This window comes from Limanda limanda, chromosome 19, assembly GCF_963576545.1.
Source record: "Limanda limanda chromosome 19, fLimLim1.1, whole genome shotgun sequence".
NCBI lineage: Eukaryota > Metazoa > Chordata > Actinopteri > Pleuronectiformes > Pleuronectidae > Limanda > Limanda limanda.
Window position 1 is genome coordinate 13,516,354 of NC_083654.1, and position 23,012 is coordinate 13,539,365.

At 41.9% G+C, this 23,012-nt stretch overlaps 2 protein-coding genes across 2 annotated transcripts; both read left to right on the top strand.

Moving 5' to 3' along the window:
* Positions 1 to 11,996: 11,996 nt before the first annotated feature.
* Positions 11,997 to 14,446, top strand: mrpl53 (mitochondrial ribosomal protein L53). Its single transcript, XM_061093173.1, has 3 exons — positions 11,997 to 12,091; positions 13,470 to 13,582; positions 14,244 to 14,446. Exons 1-3 carry the CDS (start codon positions 11,997 to 11,999, stop codon positions 14,360 to 14,362), a joined length of 327 nt encoding a protein of 108 aa, XP_060949156.1. The 3' UTR covers positions 14,363 to 14,446.
* A 2,448-nt stretch (positions 14,447 to 16,894) lies between these two features.
* Positions 16,895 to 18,590, top strand: fabp4a (fatty acid binding protein 4a). The gene is made up of 4 exons (XM_061093157.1): positions 16,895 to 17,053; positions 17,185 to 17,360; positions 17,451 to 17,552; positions 18,286 to 18,590. Exons 1-4 carry the CDS (start codon positions 16,981 to 16,983, stop codon positions 18,337 to 18,339), a joined length of 405 nt encoding a protein of 134 aa, XP_060949140.1. The 5' UTR covers positions 16,895 to 16,980; the 3' UTR covers positions 18,340 to 18,590.
* The last annotated feature ends 4,422 nt before the right edge of the window (positions 18,591 to 23,012 follow it).

Consider the following 23,012-nt stretch of genomic DNA (forward strand, 5'->3'; position numbering starts at 1 on the left):
CCTATATTCCCATAGAAAGCCGGCAAGCTTGCTAAGGGGAAGTTAGCAAGATCAAAGAAAGTATCAAAGGAATGACTGAAAATACAAAATGGCTCTAGGAAGTTTCTTCAGAAGATTGCTAATGAGCAGTAAGAAAGTTTCTTTGCACTATTTTACCTTGGGGAGTTCTTTCTAATTCAATTCAACTCTTTATCAAACTAAATGATGCACAATAAAATAAGGAAGAGAAGGAAATGACCCGGAATAGATAGACTAGCAAAAAGCTCATAGAGCTGTTGAGACTAGTGCTAGCATATTGGTAGCATGTATTTAGCTCACCAGCTACAGAGTTGACAAGCTCCTACAGACCCATATTTCTGATGCCACACTGCTTCAACATTTTCTGAAACAATAGTTTTTCTCAAAACTACGAATGGTGTTTGCCATTAATCAAGCAACATAGCAAATCAGATGCTGGTATGATGTGAGCACCAGAAAAGCAATGAACCAACCAATCAAACATGACAAATAATTAAAATGAAAATAATCATTAGTCCCAGCGAAGCAATACATCGTTTTCTTTCCCATACAATGATGCATTTACAACAAAGTGAGACCGACTCTGGCTGTAGATTCCTTTCCCATCCACTCAGCAGTCAGTTCTCTTACCCTCTACATAAAAAAAGATGATGTTTGACCCTGGAGATCTCCATATTTCACTTCCCTCATTTACCCTCTTCTCCTCACAGCTGTCTGTTGTTCACCTTCTCTCGCCCCAGCTCTACACAGATCAGTGCAGCAACCTCGGGGAAAACCGTTTGAAAGGCCTGTCCGTGTAAAATCAGCCTCGTACCAGAGAGCAGGCATAGCAGAACATGTACCCACACCTTGTTTGTCTACGGCTTATATTAATACGCCGGTGCCTGTAGAGATAACGGGGGCATTTCCTATTATGAGCCAGCCGGCGAGAAGGGAAGAGGGAGGAGGTACTCTTTAATTATAAGCAGGGCAGACTACATTTGTGTGTTAGTGTTTTTGCATGACTGCCTCTGGTCAAGATTAATGCTAATGGTAGAGTCAGTTTTGCATGTTTTCATGTTTCTTATTCCTGCTGCAAAGTAGAGGATTTGAGATGCGGTGAAACATGATGACAGAAGTAACCGATTTCTGATCTTTTAATCGCACTAACAAACTACTGGCATCGTCAGCTGGTTCCAGGTGTTTGTGCAATGTTTTCCAGACAATTTAACATGATAAAGGAAAAAAAACACTCATTCTGTTACCACAATTACACATATTTGTCTACCTGGCAAAGGAGACGAGACTCTAATTTAAGCTCTAGGCAGTTTCGGTTAAAAACACAAGTATGCAACACGCAGCTGGTGACGCCTCCCTGTCAGCTGGCTGTCATTGTCCATGGCAGTTATCACTGTTCCTGTTTAGAGCTTCTCCAATTCTCCATTTCTACAGGATCATTTGGCCAGATAATTGGTTTAGATCAGTCTAAAATCACCCCTGCCATCGTTAGGAGGTCAGAAACAGAGCTGAAATCAACCTGTTCTTGTTTAAGTGAAATAGAGACTGCAAGGGAGAGTGATTAAAAATATAGAAAGAGGAATCGAGAGGAGACAAACTGAAGGGGAAATGTGAATAAGTGAGAAATGGTGACAGAAGGTCAGAGGAGGAGGAAGAGGAGGATTGGAATGCAAGTAGAGATGAGGAGGAGGGACAGGTGAAGAGAGAAAAGTGTCAGGAGCGAAGCAGAGGAAAAACAAGGTGTAATTGGAAGGAGAGAAATGGAACAAACTGACAAACAGGTAAAGTGACAGACACAGACGGATGGAGAGAAAAGGTGTAAAATGGTGTCAGCCAGTCCAGGGTCCTTAGTGATGTATGGCAGCCAATCCTGTGGCCGAGCCATCCATCATCTGACAAGGCATACAACCACCCTGCAGAGCCAAAATCCTCACCCTTATTCAGTTTATATGAAATAAACACATGTGCTTTAACTGCATGACAAATACTAAATATATACACACAGAGACGTCAAAGAGTTCAACAACAATCATCTCTTTGTGTTTTTATCTTTTTATTATCTGTCCAATAAGCTTCATTCAGCTGCTGCTACAAAACGCCCAAACACATGATGCTGAACCCCCGACCACATGAACACATGATGACTACAGCGCTGACAGAACACTGCCTTATTGTATTATTTCTAACACGACTATCATAACACAAAAAGCACAAGATGAAATTATCACTTGTTCAGAAAACGTGATGCCGCGAGAGAAAATCCACAGACGGAAAAAAAACGACCAACAGATGTCACACAAAGAAACAAGATATTGTCTCACAATGAGCAGAACACAGACACGGCTCGGTATGTGCATGCAGACTTTTGTGTGTGTGTGTCTAATCTACATGTACACAATGTGTGTGTATGCATGTGTGTGCCCACGCTGCAGCGTTTCAGTCAACAGTTTGAGTTGAGGATCATCCCCTTGGGCGACATTGTAGCCATCCATCCCTGCAATGTGTGTGTGTGTGTTAGTGTGTATATGTGTATGTGTGTTCGCGTGAGCATGTGTGCTGATTCAGCAAAATCTCACCGCAAGGACAGTTAATACACACCCTGCTCACTCAACCACAGCTACTGTTCATTACCGCTCTCCTCCCAATGGCTCTTAATCATTTGTTCACTTTGTACCTCAAGGTGTTACGTGACGTATGTTTATCAAAAGTAGAACCACACTTCCCACTAACTAGCTTCTGCCAGAGAGAGGATGTTCCACTTGTTCCCTCCCAGGCCTTGGCGTCACTCCATTTGACTTGAAGAGCAAGAGGCAGCAGACAGCGTTCCTCCATAGCAGCGAGTAAACATTCACACGAGAGGAACCAACGTGAAACTGGAATAATTTACATCAGCGGCGTAGAGTCTTTTTTTGCAACCAAGAGGCAAACAAAGTAGAAGCACTGTCAGTGGCTGCAAGTCTACTCAGAAATTTGATGTTTGCACCGAAGCAAGAAAGATTTGGAGGCATTCTTTTGTTGGAAGTACACTCAGGAGCCCCAAGGTACATAGCTGTGTCTATTCCTCCAACAGAAGTCTAAAACCTTTTCTCGTTATGACAGTTCCTTGTTATCTGGACTAATCTGGACATTCTAAAAAACACGTTCCCCTGTTGTGTTTCTAAAATGCACCTCACGAAAAATGAATTCCATTTAAAAGAGTTGGCGACAGAAATCTTAGAGACAGATCTAAATATCTTATCAGATCAAATGGAAACAAACAACAGAGCTGAAAAACCAACCTGGGTTCCAACAAGCTTTACAGGTGCTGGTAGGTCGACTGGGTTTCCTTTGGGTAGAGTTCATTCTTTACTTAAGAAATAGTGGTTTCCAAGAGTAACAAGTTTTTTAATACTAAGATCCATCTTCACGACCTCTGAGCCAGCTCCATGAACTGTCGAAAGCTACAACCACACTACTACGTTTTAGTCTTAAAACACATCACCGTTGCTACGGTTACGCCTGGCAGAAACAAAGACGTTTGGAAACGATAACGCTGTCACTCTCAGTCACATTTGCTTCCTTGTCGTCTGTCCAAGAGAAGAAATCCATGCTCTTACTTTTCACTATTGCTGTTTCTCGTTCTTTTTCTGTAACTAAGCAACCGATTGCAGAGTCGACAATCTGCCTCCTGTTTAGACCAGTGTGTAATATGGACGGAGATTATTTCTGATACAGAGCTAAAAACTCTTCTGGAAGAAGATAAACAAAGACGTATTAGTACGGATGCAGCTGACGTCTGCGTCATGTGACTGAAAGCTCCAGATAGAGCTTTAATCTCTCCATACATTACACAGCAATGACACCAGAATGCAAATCATTTGAGATGCCTCCACCCAGCGTGTACTTTCCAACACCGGGGGATGAATACAGAGCGGCCTGAGTTTCCCACAATTCTTGAGAGGAGGGACTCTGATTTCCCGTTAGAGCTATCCCGAGGCGAGCTCAGCTAATCGCATCCACACCCCCTCTTCCTCTGTGTGGAGCTCGGTCTCGCAGCAGCACCGAGGTGAGGAGGGTTTCAGAGCTGCAGCAGAGAGCACACAACACAAACACAGCAGCAGAACAGGTGAATACAAACTGAAACACATTGTTCTCCTTGAGAAAATTGCTTCGAGCTGCACTGACTTGACAAAATTGTGTGTGCGCTCTTGTACAGATATCTTTGTGAGGACCATTTTGAGACTATGTCCAACAGAGTAAGGATATTTTGACCGGTCCTCACTTTCTGACCCACCTTCCATGGACTGTTTGGGGGTAAAGACTTGGTGTTAGGTTTAGAATTAGGTTTAGGTTAGGCATTTAGTTGTGGTGGTGGTTAGGTAATGAATTATGTCAATGAGTGTCCTCACTAAGCCAGTGTGTGAGTGTGTGTGTGTGTGGGGGGTCTGTGTGGGTGTCTCAGCATGAACAGGCAGGATTCCAACAACTGTACAACAGGACAAACAAGTCGGGCTTTTGTTGCAGTGTTTCAGAAAGGCCATTTTACGATGTGTGACATGTCTCTCGCACACACACACAAAACAATCACGCACACAAAACAACCACACACACACACACAAAATAATCACATGTGACATAAGGTATTTCTAAGGTTGGCATGCTGACATAATGAGAGCAGCTGCTACTTCTCTCAAAGGTGTTGCTACTTGCTATGGGTGACGCATGTTCTGTTTATAAACACACACACACACACACACACACACACACACACACACACACACACACACACACACACACACACACACACACACACACACACACACACACACACACACACACTATCTAACTAACTAACTAAGTCTGAAAAACTCCACATTTAGCTAAAGAAAAGATTCCTCATGGTGCAATGATCCGATCCATCATTGATTGACTGGAACAACATTTTACCTTTTAACTCAGCAGAACATCGGGTAGTTTCCCCGCTTTGAATATGCAGACAGATGAATTTCCTGGTTTCACTGAGGTGTGGTGAAAAGCTGTTAAAAAATCGAGTGCCTGTCATCTGTCCTGAATTTGCATATCTGAGACGAACGCGGCTCTAAACCTGTTGAAGATGCAGAAACTCTGTCAAGTGCAGCCTTTGAAGATAGGGTGCTCATGTCCCTTCAGAAGAAGAAGAAGGAGAAGAAGCTGTGCAGCTGCTCTAACAACTCGCACAAATGCAATTTCAAAAAGCGTAACAAGTGCCCTTCAAGCTGCACTGAACAAATGAAAAATCAATTCTGCAAGAGTCAATCGTGCTGAGGAGACCGAGGGGAGCAGCAGTGATAACCCGACTGACGCACGAGAATCGCTCCCTCATTTCTTATTCTGCTTATCTGCCACAGCCTCCATCGCATGACTTTATTCTTGCTCGATCCCCGACTTCATTTAATTGAAACGGTTTCACTTGATCTGAATCGTTTGATCTGAACAAGCTGAGGAGACAAGGCACCTCTAATCCAGCTGGAGTGAACAAGTGCAAAGTTAAATAGAAGGATACTGGAAGAGTGTGTACGTCTGCCGAGGCCAATGCTCACGCAACACGCAACTTCACCACTAGATGTCACTCAATCCTACACACTGAACCTTTAAGTTCACCATCAAAATACAAAAATGTTTGTTGGTCTTGTAACTTTCATCACCAGAATCCCCTCCTGGCGGCACCAGGGGGAATAATTCCATTTAGCTCCTCTACCTCCAGATCCATGAGAGAAATACACTCTCTGCATCGCCATTACAAATTCAGCATTTTCTATTTTCATAACAGAATCCTGCTCCTGACTATTTAACAAACAACTCAGAGCTCTGGTAGTCACAGCAACACACTCTTCCTCAAGACCAGATTGTCCATCTAATTCATTGAGATGTGTGTGTGTGTGTGTGTGTGTGTCTCTCTCAGATGGACGGGGTGCAGAGATTCACACTCCACTGTTTGCCTACAAATGATGGGGATGGGGTCCTCGCTTGTTGAAGCTTAAGTGAGTGTGAAATGTGTGTCGTCTCCTAAACAACGTCCTGACAGCCTATGATGGAACTCTACTTTCACAGCGATCGGACAGAGCGTGATTATCCCGTGTCCTCACAGCAGCAGGACCTCCAGGCCCAGTACAGCAGCATCACTGTGTTCTCGCTCAGCCCACCACACACATCAAGCCCTGATTTATTGAGTCAAATCATAGGCAGCTGTTCGGCCGCCTAAACAGGGAACAGTTAAGGTCACGATGAAAATGACTTTCCGCAAAGCTATTTTACCACAAGGTCAGAAAACAATGAGAGTTACAGCGTCCTGCGGAGGTTAAATTGTTCTGTTCCTGAATTGTTTCCTGAAAGCGATCAACCCGTATTAGCTCTGTTAATAAACCAAAATCAACATTACAGAGATAGAAAAACACGTCAGTGAAGAGGATTGTTCGAGATGCTCATGCAGCCTCTTATCTACCGTCCAGGTGTCTGAGTGGATACAACAAATAACCAGGTCTAGCGTTGGATGGTCAAGGTTAAGGGCACTTTCAAAATTACAGTAGACATTAGGTCCAGCCCCTCTGACTCTTCAGTTTAGTCCGAACCAAATTAACAGGTGTGAAAGGTGCCACTAACCACGGTCCAGACCAATGGATCCAACTTTTGTTCGACCAAAAGAGGTGAACTCGGTCTGGATCAAACTGAACCATGGTTTGCTTAATATGAAATATTACAAAAACACTTTTATGGATGGTATAGACTTTTGGACAAATTGCAGGAAGTTGATACAGCATTAACAGGACGTACCAATGTCATTATAAAGTCTTCAGTGTGCTCCATACATTATAATCAAATGTAACAAAGACGCCGACGTTTGTTACGGACGTTCAGGGAGGAAAAGTCTCTTTATCAGCTTCATGTATATGATCTTTGGAAGGCGCTGTTACACTTCCTGAAATGTATGACTTATTCCTATCATCCCCTCATACAACCTCCGGAATAAGTCAGTGGCAGGCGTACTGGACCTTTATTGTCACAGTAACGACAGTATGAGTGTTAAGGTGGATTGGTTAGGTTTTGGCATAAAACGACTTTCTGTTCTTTCAGTTTTGGGAAATACGGACAAGAGGATCCCCATATTAAATCAGTGGTTTTGCTCCTCACTCTCGGGTCACCGTGGCAACAGCTGCAAGTTAACCAGACCACGTCTCTATCCAAATACCTGCATTAGCAGCGTGATATGAATAACCTGGAGTTCAAACTGTCACAAAACATTTGCCGTGTTGCTGTCTCCTTTAACCTCCACATGTTAGAGTGACATGGATTCAGACAATCACAGACATCCAGGTTTAAACACTGAATGTGTTGTATCAGCCATGTGAGGTTTGAAAAGGGGCCTTGTTTTATCTTAGTCATGGTGTCAAGATGTCAGGGAAATACCAATTTCATTCAATGTTTAACACACAACACAAGGAAGTGAAGTGAATAAACCGGGAAGCAAATTGTATTTGACGAAGTGGATGTCAACTTTCTGTGAGAGCTGCTGCCAACGGCTCCGATTCAACTACTGAGCGAGAGGCTTTCTATTGCTGGCGTTTTGCTCTGTGTGCCTGTGTGTGTGTGTGTGTGTGTGTGTGTGTGTGTGTGTGTGTGTGTGTGTGTGTGTGTGTGTGTGTGTGTGTGTGGAAAGAGAGAGAGAGAGAGAGAATTGCAGGGGGAAAAAGGAGAGAAATCGAGTTGAACTGACAGACTGTGAAAAAGGGTGTTTATTTTTTTGGCAGGTCAGCGGAGAGGAAATTCTTATTTACAGTTAAAGAGAGAGATGTGCGGAGAATCCTGTACGTCTGTGTGTGTGTCTGTGTCTGTGTGTGTCTCTGTGTGCGTGTCTCAGCACGTGCGTACAGACATTGCATATGTACATACGGCATGTGCGTTTATCCATGCATGCAAAGGCTGTGTGCTGGGTGTACTTGTCAGTGTCAATGAGGACAGTGCTGTTTGTGCACATCTGAAAATGCCCAGGGGGGTCAGCAGCATATACGCATGACCATCCATTTACAGTGCAGTGTGTGTGTGTGTGTGTGTGTCTTGTGTACTGTACTTGTCGCCACTGGCTGGGAACTTGATTTGCACCTCAAAAACCAGTGCAGCTGTTTCTCACGGTAACGGAAGGCCATATAGTTTCCATAACTGTTCTGTGGCCAAGCCTTAAATGAACCAATCACATGGAGCGGAAAGCAAAGTCATATCTGATTTCCTGGAGGGATGCGTACACACTGCAAACTAGGAGGAAATAAAGAAGAAATGAAGACAAATGAAGCTAGAATGTGATGGGAATGTTGAGGTTTGTGGTGTTGGTGGAGAACCTGAAGGTAACAGCAAGGTTACACAGTTGTGTTTTATATCCAGTAAAACACAAGGATGGGCCACTGCAGCAGACTGAATGATGGACAGAATAAGCAGGAGACTATCAAGCTCTCAATAAGGAATGTGCAGAGGAGTAGCAGCTGCAGATGCATCCAGATGAGAACATCTTCTTTGCATTTCAATGCATCTGCAGCTGCAATAACAGGGAAACATGATATGCGGCTGAATTTGTTTTGCAAAGGCAACAAGTCCCTGCTCAGGCTCCACAGTCACCGCCGCAGGTTTCACTGCGACCGCTGAGGCTGCCGCAGTCACAACTACTGGCAGGGAAGTTTCCCTCCACACACACAGACACACACACACACTCTCTCTGATGAATACACAACCACATGAAAACAGAACTTTTACACAGACACACACACACACACACACTTGAAGATCTGGAGGGACTCACCAGTCAGACAGAGGGGAGAGACGGAGGAGGACTCGTGCTTCGGGTCTGTTCACCGGGTCTGTATCGGTCCTCCTCCCGGGGCTGCACCTGAAGAGGAGCGGCTCATGGGTTCGTCCGCGGCGGCGTCAGGGAGCGATGAGTCCCGCTGCTGCTTCTCCGGAGCTGGTGTGGAGGCACCGAGATGTTCAGCTCACTCTGCTCCGCTGCTCCGAGCTCCGCCAGTCTGCAGGAGGAGGAGGAGGAGGAGGCGACAGAGGAGGGCCAGCAGAGGATCATGGGAAGTGTAGTCCGCAGCTTCGATGACAGTGCTGCATAATGCTGCAGCTTGTGGATGTCTCCTCGGCAGTCACTGGAACTCTGGTGTATTTCTCCTCATTCACAAACATACAACCAACTGTATCTGTATTGCCCCTAAAAGGAATCAATAAGCAAAAAGGCAAATCAATAAATAAATATAAAAAATTTCAAATATATAAATACATTTTTTTTTTAAATCGATAAATGAAATAAAAACGAATGAATGAAACTAAAATTCAATAATAATTCCATGAAAGGGAATACACACTATAAGAAATACAACTGTGTCAAAGGATGATGGGAAATGCTGTCAAACTGGATCTGGTATTTGATAGCTTCACATCAAATTTCATTACAACATAAAGTAGCTTAGAGACACACCACATAAAAAGAGGAGCGGCTGTGTCTCCTTACTGGGAACTTTCACATAATGAACATATGTCTTACACAGATGAAATTAACTGGATACAGATACAAGTCTAGTATGTGTTAAGGCTTATTCACTTTTAGGACGTTTTTTATTAAATCTAATTTAATTTATTTTAATCTAAAATGACTAAATCTAATATTATTCGTGACCAATACATTAGAACTTGATATAGTAAATAAGAGTATACATGAAATAATTGCTGTAAAATTCAATTATATAAGTAATATTCACCATCAAAACAACAAGCAAACTTTCTCCAAATTTAATTAGAAAAACAGTGGCTGATACATTTCCTTGTTTACATCAGAGACAGTTTGAAACAAGTTTGAGCTCCATGATTTATGATCTTCACTATGCATTTTCCTGACAATCTGTTTAGTTGTAAGAGTACTCCCATGGACTAAGAGCACTAGTAGTTTGAAAGAGACACGTTAAACAGCCTTAACACGCTATTTCATTATGAAAACAATTTACATTACATAACTTGTTGTCATGCTCAGGCCTTAAGGGATGAAACCCTGCAACAAGACAGTACTGTTTTTTTCTCTGGGGTCAACGTCCCCTTGAGCATGCATTGTTTCTCAGCGCCCTCTCACCCACTTTCTTATTACTGTAGTACAACTTGTGTACGTGTGTGTGTGTGTGTGTGTGTGTGTGTGTGTGTGTGTGTGTGTGTGTGTGTGTGTGTGTGTGTGTGAGTGGTAAGGTGGGTGGATGTGGGGTGTGTATAGGAAATGCTTCTGCCTCTCAGTAGCCGTGTGCGTCTAAATTTAGCACCCCGAGCCTCTACTGTCTAACTGTCACAGGCTGGGGTCGGATTGTCGGCCTTTCAGGAAAGAGATTTGCAACGTGTTGAAGTCAGGATAAATTTTAGCTTGGGCGTGCTGGACACTTTGTGTTCGTCAAACGCCCTCGAAAAACAACCAGGCTATAAATACAAAGCTAAACTGCACAGAAACAAGAAGGAAGTGCAAATATAGAAGTGTTCTACACAATGTGTACATGGGTTGGTTAGTGTGTAACGTTCCCTCTCTCTTCTCTAAAGATTTTTCCTGTCTTGAAACTTAATTATCAGTTCATTGAGAATTCATAACAAACTCACATTTACTTCAAAGTGAGAAGAAATGGCAGAAGTATAAATCCGCCACCACTTGCTTTCAGTTTCCACCTCATCCACTTCCACAAAAAAAAATCAAATTTGACTTGCTTCCCTTCGCTAGAATTTCAAAATGCCTGTTTTGATTTGAGGCTTCAAACCTCTTCTCTTATATGCAGACGCTTATTCATTTAGCAGAGAGAATTCAAGCCATTATTGGATTTGACTCAAGTGCTAACTCAGTCAACATTTCAAACGAATTTCCATTACAGACCTTTTTTTTTTCTTCTAAAAACCTTGATAGGCTTTTGACCTTTTTCATGTGCAGAGAGCAGGAAGTGGCAGCGGCTGGGGACCATTTTGTCTATTTGATTATGAGATGTGTCGGTTTGATGGTCTATTTGGAGAGCAGCACCTCCTTTATTGACTTAGGACCTGACAGACCCACCATCCTAATTCTCTTCTTTGACACTGTTTGTCAGATGGTCGCAGGGAGGGGCCACAGTCAGTTTATTTCAGATTCCATAACTGAACTTTGTGTCTTTGTGAAGAGTTTGCTGCTGTGTTCACACCTCTAAATGTGTCACAGTTAAAAAAACCACAATGACGCTTGTGTCACTCTAATCTACTACCGTTAGTTTGCATAGACGACTGACATTACAGGAGAGAGCAGGAACCTGGTTGTCAGTGATGGCTTCAGAAATCCCAAAACTAAAGTCTAATGTTAATCAAGGAAAAACACCTCATCTCCCTGTGTTGGAAATATATTTACACACAAGACTCACAAAATACATTGTACACAGAGAGAGGCGGGATACAACCTGGTCAGGTCGCCAGCAGAACACTGGGAGACAAAAATAAGCTGTGATTCCAACTGGGAATGTCACAACATGACAGCTCATAGATTTAATACCTCACCTCAAAAATACAGGATGCGCCAGGAGAGGGTGTTATTGTATGAACATGAAATATTTGTATTTATTTAAGTTGATCAGATATGAAGATACTTATTTTTTTGTTTTGTTTTGTTTGGATATTGAGTTTTGGGGATTTTAGTTTGACGGATGTTTTTAATGTCAAGAAATTAAAACGATGAAACGATTTTGAACGATGTATAAATAATATATAATAATGACACTTTGGAGGTGGAAATAAAAATATAACCAAACGTATCGTTGTGTTACAAATACTCAAAAAAAAAAAAAAACATTAATAACTTCTCCCCTTTACCTGTTTACCTGTTGTTCTTCCTCTGCCACTCGAACACCTGATTTACTTTAATCCTCTGGCGCCCCCTCGTGGTCTCTCATGAGCAGCACCTGTCTCCTTCGGGGTCAGAGGTCAGCGCAGTAAAGATGGCGGCTCCCAGGAAAGCATCAGTGCTGCTGAAGGCTGTGAAGACAATAACGGTCCGGTTCTGTCCGTTCGAGTCCAACGTCCGGTCCACTCGGTAAGAGACATGTGTGTGTGGGGACAGGTCGTGGGGCAGCGCCATCTTGTTTCCTCTGGACTGTGAATAGAAGCAGAATCACGGTCATTGGGGAAACGTCAGTGTTTCCAAACAGCAGCGGACACAGGCTGGTTTCATCTGAACGCTGCTGGAGGTCACTGTTTCACTAAAGTCATTAGTCACTGTTTAGTTGAACCTGAAGAGACAAAGGTTACCTCTGTTTGTGTTTACTTTGTGTATGAGCAGCGGTGAGATGTCACGTGTTGTTATGAACTATATCTTTATATCTTCTTCTCTGTTAAAGGTAATTCCATCTATCTATCTGTCTGTCTGTCTACTGGGTGTATCTATTTATCTATCTATCCATCAATCCATCTATTTATCCATCTATCTGTCTGTCTGTCTACTGCGTCTATCTATCTATCATATATCTACTGAGTCTATATCTATCTATCTATCTATCTATCTATCTATCTATCTATCTTAAATCTGTCTGTCTATTGTGTCTATATCTATCTATCTATCTACTGGGTCTATCTATCTTTATATCTTTTTATCTCGCTAGCTATATATCTATCATATCTATCTATCTATCGGTCTATCTGTCTGTCTGTCTACTGGGTCTATCTATTTATCTATTTATCTATCTATCCATCAATCCATCTATTTATCCATCTATCTGTCTGTCTGTCTACTGCATCTATCTATCTATCGTATATCTACTGTGTCTATATCTATCCATCTATCTTAAATCTGTCTGTCTATTGTGTCTATATCTATCTATCTATCTATCTACTGGGTCTATCATCTTTATATCTTTTTATCTAGCTAGCTATATATCTATCATATCTATCTTTCTATCAAGGTGAAACATGTTTATGGTTGTGTGATGCTGTTTAGCTCCTATGTAAAAAGTCCTGGTTTAATGGTTTGAAAGTATTTGTCTTGTCAGTCAAATTCAATTTAAGTGTCTAAATTAAAAATGCCTGTTATGTAGATGTGAATGTTATTGCACAGATTACAACCTCTACGATCTATGAGTGAAACGAGATTGACTAACAATCCTGTAAGAACATTCACAGAAATATAAAGAATAAACATACTTAATGAAAAAATAGAGATAGCTTATTTGGTTTTAGAATAAACCATTAAATGTGTCAGGTCCTGTTGGATATAAACATGAATATTCAGTTCATATAAGATTCTGGAGGGTAAAGAGTCAGTGTTGGTGTTGACGGTCATTGAGGTCTAATACGCAGGTTTTGAGTCTGTTTTAAAGTTTAATTTAAAAGTAGCAGAAATTGGAAAAACTCAAAGTAAAATTTCCTCAAAAGGATACTGAAGTGCAGTACTTAATAACGTTACTTTTGCCCCTCAGGGAGTTCCTGGCTGCGGTGAGCTCAGAGAAGGTCCGGTCGACCAACATGAACTGTGAGGTGACATCCATGGTGAAACATGACCGGTCCGAACCAATAGTGGATATTACTTATGGTAAGTATTATCTGACCACATTAAACTGTGTAGGAGAAGTTAGGCTGCACCTCACACACTTTGATTTCACAACCTGTGCATTTAATAGAAAGTATTTAAATTTGTCATAATTCAAACTGAAGGAATAGAGGAAAACATGAGACATTTTCGCTGAAAAACTGAAATTGACACAAGCAGAATAACAAAAATAGACATCTGTGTGTTCGAATACAATTTTTAACATGAAATTTCAAATGATTTATTAAGAAGAAAATCTTTAGTTTAGTTTTTACATACATTTCAAATGGCAAGAGAAGCCTGCAGATCCCTTTTGAATGTTTTAGCCTGATAAACACCCAGAGCATGAAGACATCATTGTTAGTTGTTGTTTTTGCTCTTTGAGACATATCTATGCTGAAAGACAATATTTAAAAGTAAACAAAGCTGATGTAAACTTGCTTTATAGCTTATGACTTACGACACAGTAACCATCACTCTCCAACACATCGTGAGTCAAGCGCTCACTAAAAAGCAGGAATATCTGCCACAGGTCAGCAGAGCTTTGTACGGAAGGAAGAGTGTGTGACCTGACTGTTGCTCAGGGTTAACTGAAGCACTTCTTACACACAGATGTGTCCCTGTGGCTGTGTGACTCATGTCTCTTTGTCTTCGTCCACCACAGCAGATGGAGAGCGGCTGGTGATGAAGGGGGCACAGCTGACCAGCAGAGAGATGCTGGAGGCCTTTCAGTCCCGCTGCATCGCCAAGGACCCGCAGGGAAAAGCTGCAGCAAAGAAGTGACGTTCCGTGTGTTCAACTCATCTGTATTTATCTCTGTACATTTATAATAAATATTCATTTATAATAAACATGTCTTGATTTAAATGTGGGGTTTCTGGTGTGAATTGACCTTTGATTCACTGAAGCTACCTAGAAGTTATTTGGAGGTTTTCTGTATCTTCTTCCTATTAATCACTTGATCTAAATTTCGCAACTGTCAACTGTGAACATTACTACACTCAAATTAAAAATACCAGAATACTGCACACTGGTACTAAGGGGAAATGGTTTGGACATTCCTGTGGGTTGGACATTTTAGAGAACGTTAAGCAAGCTTCAGTTCGCTAACATGTCATTTGGCAGAGTTTTAGATGCAGCTTCTCTGAAAAGAAAGAAAAACACCTTTCACTCAGTCACGGAAATCTGAACTCTGTCCTCTCCTACTCACTCAGGATTTTAATTACCAGCATAGTTTTCACATAGAAATTTTTTTTATTAACTGAATGTTCATAAAGGAGGGTTGGTAATTAATTTTTTAAATTAGCTACTCTCTTTCTCTATAAAGGCAAGTAAAACTGGTACCACCCACCAATAATGTGTTGTTCTATTAGGAAATGGTATATATTAATATTTTAAAGATCAGTTAAGAACAGATTCAGGATTTTAATGTTTAAAAAAACAACCTGTTACTGGTATTTGTCTTTTTTATATTTTAATATAATTTATGACTAAATGCAAATAGATATTGAATCTATTATTAATGTTAATACAATTATTAATAAATTGAATACAGTGTTCAGATTATAACATTTGCAGATGATATGAAGATCTTAATGTGTTTTTCTTTTAGCACATGAACAGAAACAATTGATAAAACAACCAGTCTAAGGGATTGTCATTGCAATTGTTCTTTCTGGAAGTTTAATTCTACATCTGCAGATCTGCAGATGTAGAATTAAACTGCTGTGCTTGATTCCATTGACAATCTGGCTGTTGTTTGGCAGGATTGCTCATGTGAGAGGACGTTCTGGATCTCAAAGCTGAAGGTAATAGTGCACAAAAGAGTCTAAAAGACTCTTACCTCAACCTCCCTAAACAGTTTGGAGAAGTGAGAACTGGATGCTGAAGAAAAAAGGTCATATCGTTAACGAGGGTTAGAGGCCCATTTATAGAAGCTTCAGGGTTAGAGTCTATGTAAAGAGTTAAACTTGGTTTAACAAGGTATATCTAAGATTGGGCATCACCGTACAAAACCATGGCAAAGATTTCATACAATGAGCAATGACATACAGGACACACAGCACTTTTATACATTTCCAAGCTCCTCCTGGAGAGGAACACATGTTATCGATTAACTTCTTTGATCATTAGAAATAGGTGATCAGGATCCTGTCTTCTGCTCTGTTTCAGACCATTCAGTAAAACATCTGTATTCAAAGATCTCTTATCAATGTTTTACAACCCACTCACATCCCCTGTCATGTGAATTCATTGTTAGGTGACCATGTGAGTGACAAAGTCATTGTTAGGTGACCATGTGAGTGAGGAAGTCATATAACATCAGTTGCTTGAGCAACACCCTGATATGTAAGGGAATCCATTTGCTCATCTTTCTATACATCAAAGTGGTTCCTTCCAGGGCCGGGTCTAGGCAGGGGCAAGAGGGGGCCTGGCCCCCTCAAATAAATGTTGTGCCCCCTCAAACTAAATCCCAATTTATAATAATAATAATATAATAAAGCACAATGCCCCCTCAAGATTTGTGGCTGCCCCCTCATACATGCCTGTCTAGACCCGGCCCTGGTTCCTTCCATCAATCAATGCCCAAATGATAAAATTGCAACCCCAGGATTTTGTGCAACCTTGTCAAACCCAAAAGCGTTTAATGACTCTGAATAAATTGTATTTGAACAAGTAATAAATTCTATTAACGATTCACAACCCAGGGGAATCTTCTCACTACACTTCCCATGAAGCTTCACCAGTGGGCCTCTGGTTTATGACTTGAGGGACACGCTGCTGAACCATTCCAACATTTTTTGGGTTATTTTTCCTCTAAAATGACCATGTGTTGAACTTCTCATAACAAGAAATTGACCTTTTCACATATATAAACCAAAGAAACTGTGACTGTTACAAAATTTGTGGGGGGAAAATATAATTAATACAGACAAACCAGGAATAACTTGTGTACATATAATCTTTTGAGGGTTAAGGGAAGAGGATGTCACACCTTGTTAAAGCGATTTGTAAATATATGGTTTACAAATAAAATGTGATTGATTGATAGAATAGAAACTAGATGACAGATCAACAATATGTGCATATAGAGGAAAATGACAAAAACAATACTAATACTCATAATAATAACACACACCAACATACACAAGTCTTATTACAGCAGGATTACTTTGTGGTTTCAGGGGAAATAGTAGTTGCAGGAAACAGATGATTACAGATGCTGCGTTGCCACAGTGTGACGTCTCAGGCTGTGATTGGCCGCTGCCGTGTGGGTCAGTGTCGGGCTGCTGCTTTAAAGAAAGCCAGTGATCCTGTTCCCACACTGGAGCAGAGTTGAATCCGGAGTCAAGCCACTGGACCGCAGTCTGAGAAGAACACATCAACCAGACACTGCAATCATGGTCGACAGTTTTGTTGGGACGTGGAAGATGATTTCCAGCGAGAACTTTGATGACTACATGAAAGCAATCGGTAGGAGAGAGTTAAATGTTATTAACTTTGGAAATTAAGGATTTAAAATAGTTGGATTTTGCAATATGTGAAAATGCATGTGAATTACACAGAATGCATTTTAAATGTTTTTTGCTCCTTCTTCGCTGCAGGTGTGGGGTTTGCAACCAGGCAGGTGGGGAACAGAACCAAACCCAATCTGATAGTGAGCGTGGACGATCAGGGGATGATCTGCTTGAAGACTCAAGGCACCTTCAAGACCATCGAGATCAAGTTCAAGCTCAACGAGCCCTTCGACGAGACCACCGCCGACGACAGGAAGACCCGGGTTAGTGATGGCGAACAGAAAAGTGTGTTTTCTGTGTCCGTGCATGTAGGAGGTGAAAGTTTGTCTCATGATGTTTTCTCCGCCCCGCAGACCACCGTGACTCTGGAAAACGGCAAACTAGTGCAGAAACAGAGCTGGGACGGAAAAGAGACGAATATCGAGAGGGAGATCGAAGATGGGAAATTGATAGCGGTAAGAAAATGATTAATTTAATCAGTTATTCATTTGATTTTGCACATGAAACCAGGTAACGCGGTGAAAACGTCATTGTAACTTTTTTACGAGTTCAATTAGTTTATGCAGGAGTCTGTAATCATCCAATAATTATAACCATAACCAATCCATTGATAATAACTGACATTTTACCAGTTGGTCCTTTTTAAATATGTGCTCATTCATATTTTACCAATGCAAAATAATGCAATTTGATATAAAGTATTTTATATCTCATTACAATTAACATGATGCAAAAAAGACACATTATTCTGCATCACATTTGATTTTTAACACGCTATGAAAATATTGCTAAAAATGATAATGTGAAAAAAGACACATTATTTTACATCATATTATATTATGGACATACAATGAAAATAATGCAATATGTTCATAATCATTTACTCCTAATGTATTTACTGTAATGCCCACATATGGGTAGCAAGTAAAGATTTGTTTGCATGAAGAATAATGCATTTTAATGTAATTTTAATACAGTAGCTCCTAATGAAACAAGAGGAAACACTTCATTATTGTAAATACATCAATCTAAAATTTAACTAAGTGCAGTTATATCATCAAAGATTTTTTTTACCACAGACATTCCTATAGGATTACTACAGGATTAACTGTACACAAATTCTTCAGCCCCAATTCTTCCCTAAATCCAAAGCACGTGCAGGAATTCATCTCCACCTCTTTTTGACAGAAATGCATAATGGGCGACGTGATCGCGGTGAGGACGTACGTGAAGGAGGCGTGACGGAGCTCTTCCCCCCCCGGCCCTCAGCCCGCTCCGTTGGATGCTACTGCTGGATGACAGGCTCAGTTCAATGAGCGTCCCACCAAGCTACCATCCACGGCGTGTGCTCTGCCCCTCTCTCTCTCTTCACTGTGTTGCCAAGAAAAAAACAAGAAGAAAAAAAAACATTTCTGTGCCTCTGTTCTCCAACATGACACATTTGGGTTCATTTGGAATTGTTGTGGTGATTTGAATAAAAGACCTATGGGAAATTGTTTCTGTCGAGAATGGTGTATGTGTGTGTGTGTGTGATTTGAATTTTTCTGAATCAATGTCAAAGCAATGTCAGCAGTTCATTAGGTCACGCTGAGGAATGTGTCGAGAACAAATAGGTCCTAACGGGAACATACCACCGAATCTGACGAGCCGGTTCCTGACTTTAATGGTTTATTCCCAGGCTCCTAATTACTCCACATGCGATCACATTTTCCAGCTGCTTTGCTTTTTTTTTTTACGCTTCCAGAAGACATAAAGGGTCCGAACATTCCCCCCCCACACACACACTCAAAGGTCAAGAAGCCAACAGTGGTGATGGATGATGAGCGCTGGCAGGAGCTCTCAGAGGAATGTGAACTCTGATTTAGAAGAGAACAGCATCATGCAGAGAGTTCAGCGAGGAAACGGGTTCCCTCTTCCTTTTTAGGGAGGTCGAACATTTCCCATCGCACATGTATTGGCAGCTGCACGTACAGTACATGAGGAATCTAAAAGCAATATGGGTCGTCCCTGTAGACGTTGACGCCTTTGGCTCAAATGTGTGTGTGTGTGTGTGTGTGTTGTGAGTGTGGGATTGTTCCAGAGACCACTGCTACTTTCCCATGACAGGAAAAAAGGAGACGATAGCACTGATTGGACGTAATGGCCAAAGCAGCTGAAAACAGGTGGTGGCTATGGGCTCCTGTTCCCCCCCCCCGGTGCGGACAATGGTACCAGCAACAGTGGAGGACGCACAGTGTTTGAACCTTTGGGGAGACGCCAAGTGGAATAGAACATCACTCTGGATGGTTAGATAAAGGTCATGGAAGCCGTGTTAGTTCATTGTTGGCTGTGTTTTTACATTTCACCTCTCTGGGGCCATTCGTATTGTTGATAACAGGAACGACAACAGTAGTGGGTTACACAGACCTTTGCACCAGCCTGAAACAGTGACAGGAGGAACCATTTCCTCTATAGACTGAGCATTTAACCCTTTCCCATTAGTCACCAAATATATAAAAACGTTGGCAGTGATGTGGTCGAAAGTTCACCGTGTCGGTTGGTTTGATGACTTGTTTTTCTACCATAAAAGTACAATATCAGTCGGATTCTCATAACTAGGGAAAACATCGGTGTCTTTCCCTATGTGTCTAATTCTTACACCTTTATAATTTTGTTCTCACAAGGTGCATTTTCCAACATGAGATATCGTCCATGCATTCATTAGCTTGTCCTTTTAGGGTCACAAGGTGAGCTGGAGCCAATCCCAGTTGACATTTTCCAAGTCGCTGCGACACACAGGACAGACAGAGACGAGAAATCCTCCAAGCTCTCATTCGATGGTCTTTTTGCTTCTTTTTTTTCCCATTGAACCTTAGTCTTTGGACTGTGGGAGGAAGATCTCCCCGGATCTCCCACGCAGACACGGGGAGCTCATCCAAACTCCAAAGTCCAAGGACGATCCTCATGTTCCAACCTGGAACATTCTGACTTTGTATCCAAAAATTCTTTAGTTTCAGGACATTATAAACTAACAGACCTAAGAAAACCTGGGCCCAGTATTCACTATATGAATGGTGATACAATAAAAGTCACCAACTGTCCAAAAAAAGGGATTTCTTTTTGTCCTTGTTGGACATAATAAGATAATAATGTGGTAAAAGATATTAAAAGACAATAAAACCGAGCTTTAACGCTGCTGATAAATCAAAGGTCACTCAAAGGTCTTTACTGTACAGTTTACATTCACACACATTCACATTGTGCATCTATGTGCAGCACTTTCTCTACCACTCACCGGCCACACAGGCGTCAGGGGTAATCTGAGGTCCAGTGTCCTGCACGCAGAACGTGGGAGACTGGGATCGACCCACTGACCCTCTGGTTGGTGGACGACCCACTCCACCACCTGAGCCACAGCTGCCCTGACGAGCCCTTTGCTTTGTCTCTCTGGTTCTGTGTATTCACTCTGCACATTGTAGAAGTGCTCTGAAAACATGGTGATTTTCTCACAGCCAGAAAGAAAAGATCACATCTGCTCCGGATTGACTTACAGGTGCAGTGCTTGTGATCCACAGGCATCCCCGTCACTCTGTTTGGAGAGCGGCGGGGGGGCGGGGCCGAGCGCCACCTCCCCGTTTTATCTCAGACATCTTGATTTGATGCTCCGTGGTGTTTGTTAACGATGGGAAATGGATCTTGGAAGCAGGAGCTCCAAAACAAAATGAGAGTCACATGCTGGAGCTGCCTGTCAGTGATGACTTTGAAATGAGCTGCAGCCTCACTCTGTGAATAGGAGCTGCACACTATCAAACACATTACAGCGCAGAGGTTCCCTCCGAGCATCTGAAATAATATTTTCCAGCCGTGGGCCCGGCAGGATACAAAGGGAGGTATTCCCCTGCAGAGGAGAGGTCCTGATCCTCCTCCACTGCCCACGGTCATCAGAGGTGAAGCTCACATCAGCAGAGAGGTTTCAGAGACAAACCAGGAAACTGTTGGCTAGGAGGAAGGTAGTGAGAGGCCTGCTGAGAGTTCAGTGTTAATGTCCTCAGGTTAGGATACTTTTTATAATGTCGTGTAAGGCATATGAGCAATATGAGTGTACTGTAGAGTAAACAATGCAAACCGATGATTCCCCTTTGTTGTTGCCTGCTGCTTTTTCCATATGTTTGAGTGTATGTGTGTGTCTGTGTTCTCCTGCCTGATAGACAAAGGTATCTTGTTGACACTGGGGGATGCTTTGTGTCGAAGAACGATAATCTCGGGCTGAAGAATGAACTCACATCCTTTGCACAACATCTGGAAAGCTGCACTTGAGCGGCGGTGTGGACTCCCTTCCTCTGCTTGTCCTCCTGTCGCCGTCGTCTTAAAGCTGTCAAACAAAAAGCGTCTTTCATGTTCGAGTGGATCGGCGCGGCTAAAGATACGTTGATGTATGAGCCATAAATTCTCACACAGCGCAGGATGTATCTAATTTTACTTTTATTTATCGTGCGCTGCCAAAACGCATTCAAAGGTTGCTCCAGTAAGAAAATAGTTCAACACAGGTAAACTTCTATTTACATGTTCACATGATGATCTGACTTGGTCTTAAACCATGTGAATAGGTTTCGGGGTTGTTCTTAATCATCTAAGTCTAAAATAGTTTTCTTTGTCCCAAAACAAACTCTTTTCTTTAACTATAATCGGTTTTCAGACATTAACTCTAGAGTTGACTGCTGTATATAAGGATTGGAGCTGGAGATTGTGTGAGTAAGACACGTTCACTACGGTGGCGCCTGGGTAGAGCATGAAGGAAGCAGAACATAACACGTCCCTTGGTTACCCTGCGACTTGTTTGAGAATTTTAGCGTCTGCCTTAATCCCCAAAAGCTCTCAAATCACATTGTCTTAACCAAGTTGACATCTTCTTCAGCATCTTGTGTATTAGTAGTGTTATCAACACGTTCACTTACTCACTGTGAGATTTACAGAAATGTTCCTGCTTAATTCATGGTCTCGCTCTGACATTTTCCAGATGGATGGCGGGTGGGAAAAGCTCTGGAAAATGTCCGGAGCAACTGACTTTTCAGGAAAACTTCTGGACTTCGGTGCATATCTGAAAGTAGCTACAGACACCAGTTTGAAATGGTACGATTGCAACTCTATATCTCAGTGTTAAATGATGACACAAAAACTTTGCAACAACTTGATAACAGTTTTTCTCCGTTGTGTTTTTGCAGTTGCATCTGAATGAACTTGGCTTCAGGGAGGTAAACAAGCAGAAAACAGAATGAGTTTTCTTTCTGTGCCCACAGCTCGAATTGCTCTTCCCCTCTCTGTTTATCAACCTGAATTTCAGCTTGTGGGTGGGGGTGGCATTGAGATCCACCTCCGCTGTGAACTTGATGCCTCAACGTTCACTCATGCTGTTGTACATTCATCGGGTTTTACCTCAATCCTCTACGCAGGGCGCAGAGCCGCCAGGATCAGTCTCCAAGGGCAACCAAACAGCTGGGCAGAGCTATGTGGGATGAGGCCCCCGCAGAACCATGGGGGCGGCAGGTTGCCATGCAACAGGCTTTCTCTCCACTGAACCTCGCCATCCAGTTATACATAACAGTGAACTCGGATTTCTTCAACAAATGTCTGAAAGTTATGCAACCTGTCTGGACCCTCTATCCATCCATCCATCCATCCATCCATCCATCCATCCATCCATCCATCCATCCATCTATCTATCTATCTATCTATCTATCTATCTATCTATCTATCTATCTATCTATCTATCTATCTATATATCCATCCATCCATCCATCCATCCATCCATCCATCCATCCATCCATCCATCCATCCATCCATCTATCTTTCTATCTATCTACCTACCTATCTATCTATCTATCTATCTATCTATCTATCTATCTATCTATCTATCTATCTATCTATCTATCTATCTA

Coding starts and splice junctions, on each gene's coding strand:
- mrpl53 (XM_061093173.1), top strand. CDS start 11,997: ATGGCGGCTCCCAGGAAAGCATCAGTGCTGCTGAAGGCTGTGAAGACA. Junction 12,092..13,469: donor TCCAACGTCCGGTCCACTCG/GTAAGAGACATG, acceptor TTTGCCCCTCAG/GGAGTTCCTGGCTGCGGTGA. Junction 13,583..14,243: donor AATAGTGGATATTACTTATG/GTAAGTATTATC, acceptor CGTCCACCACAG/CAGATGGAGAGCGGCTGGTG.
- fabp4a (XM_061093157.1), top strand. CDS start 16,981: ATGGTCGACAGTTTTGTTGGGACGTGGAAGATGATTTCCAGCGAGAAC. Junction 17,361..17,450: donor CCGACGACAGGAAGACCCGG/GTTAGTGATGGC, acceptor TCCGCCCCGCAG/ACCACCGTGACTCTGGAAAA. Junction 17,553..18,285: donor AAGATGGGAAATTGATAGCG/GTAAGAAAATGA, acceptor TCTTTTTGACAG/AAATGCATAATGGGCGACGT.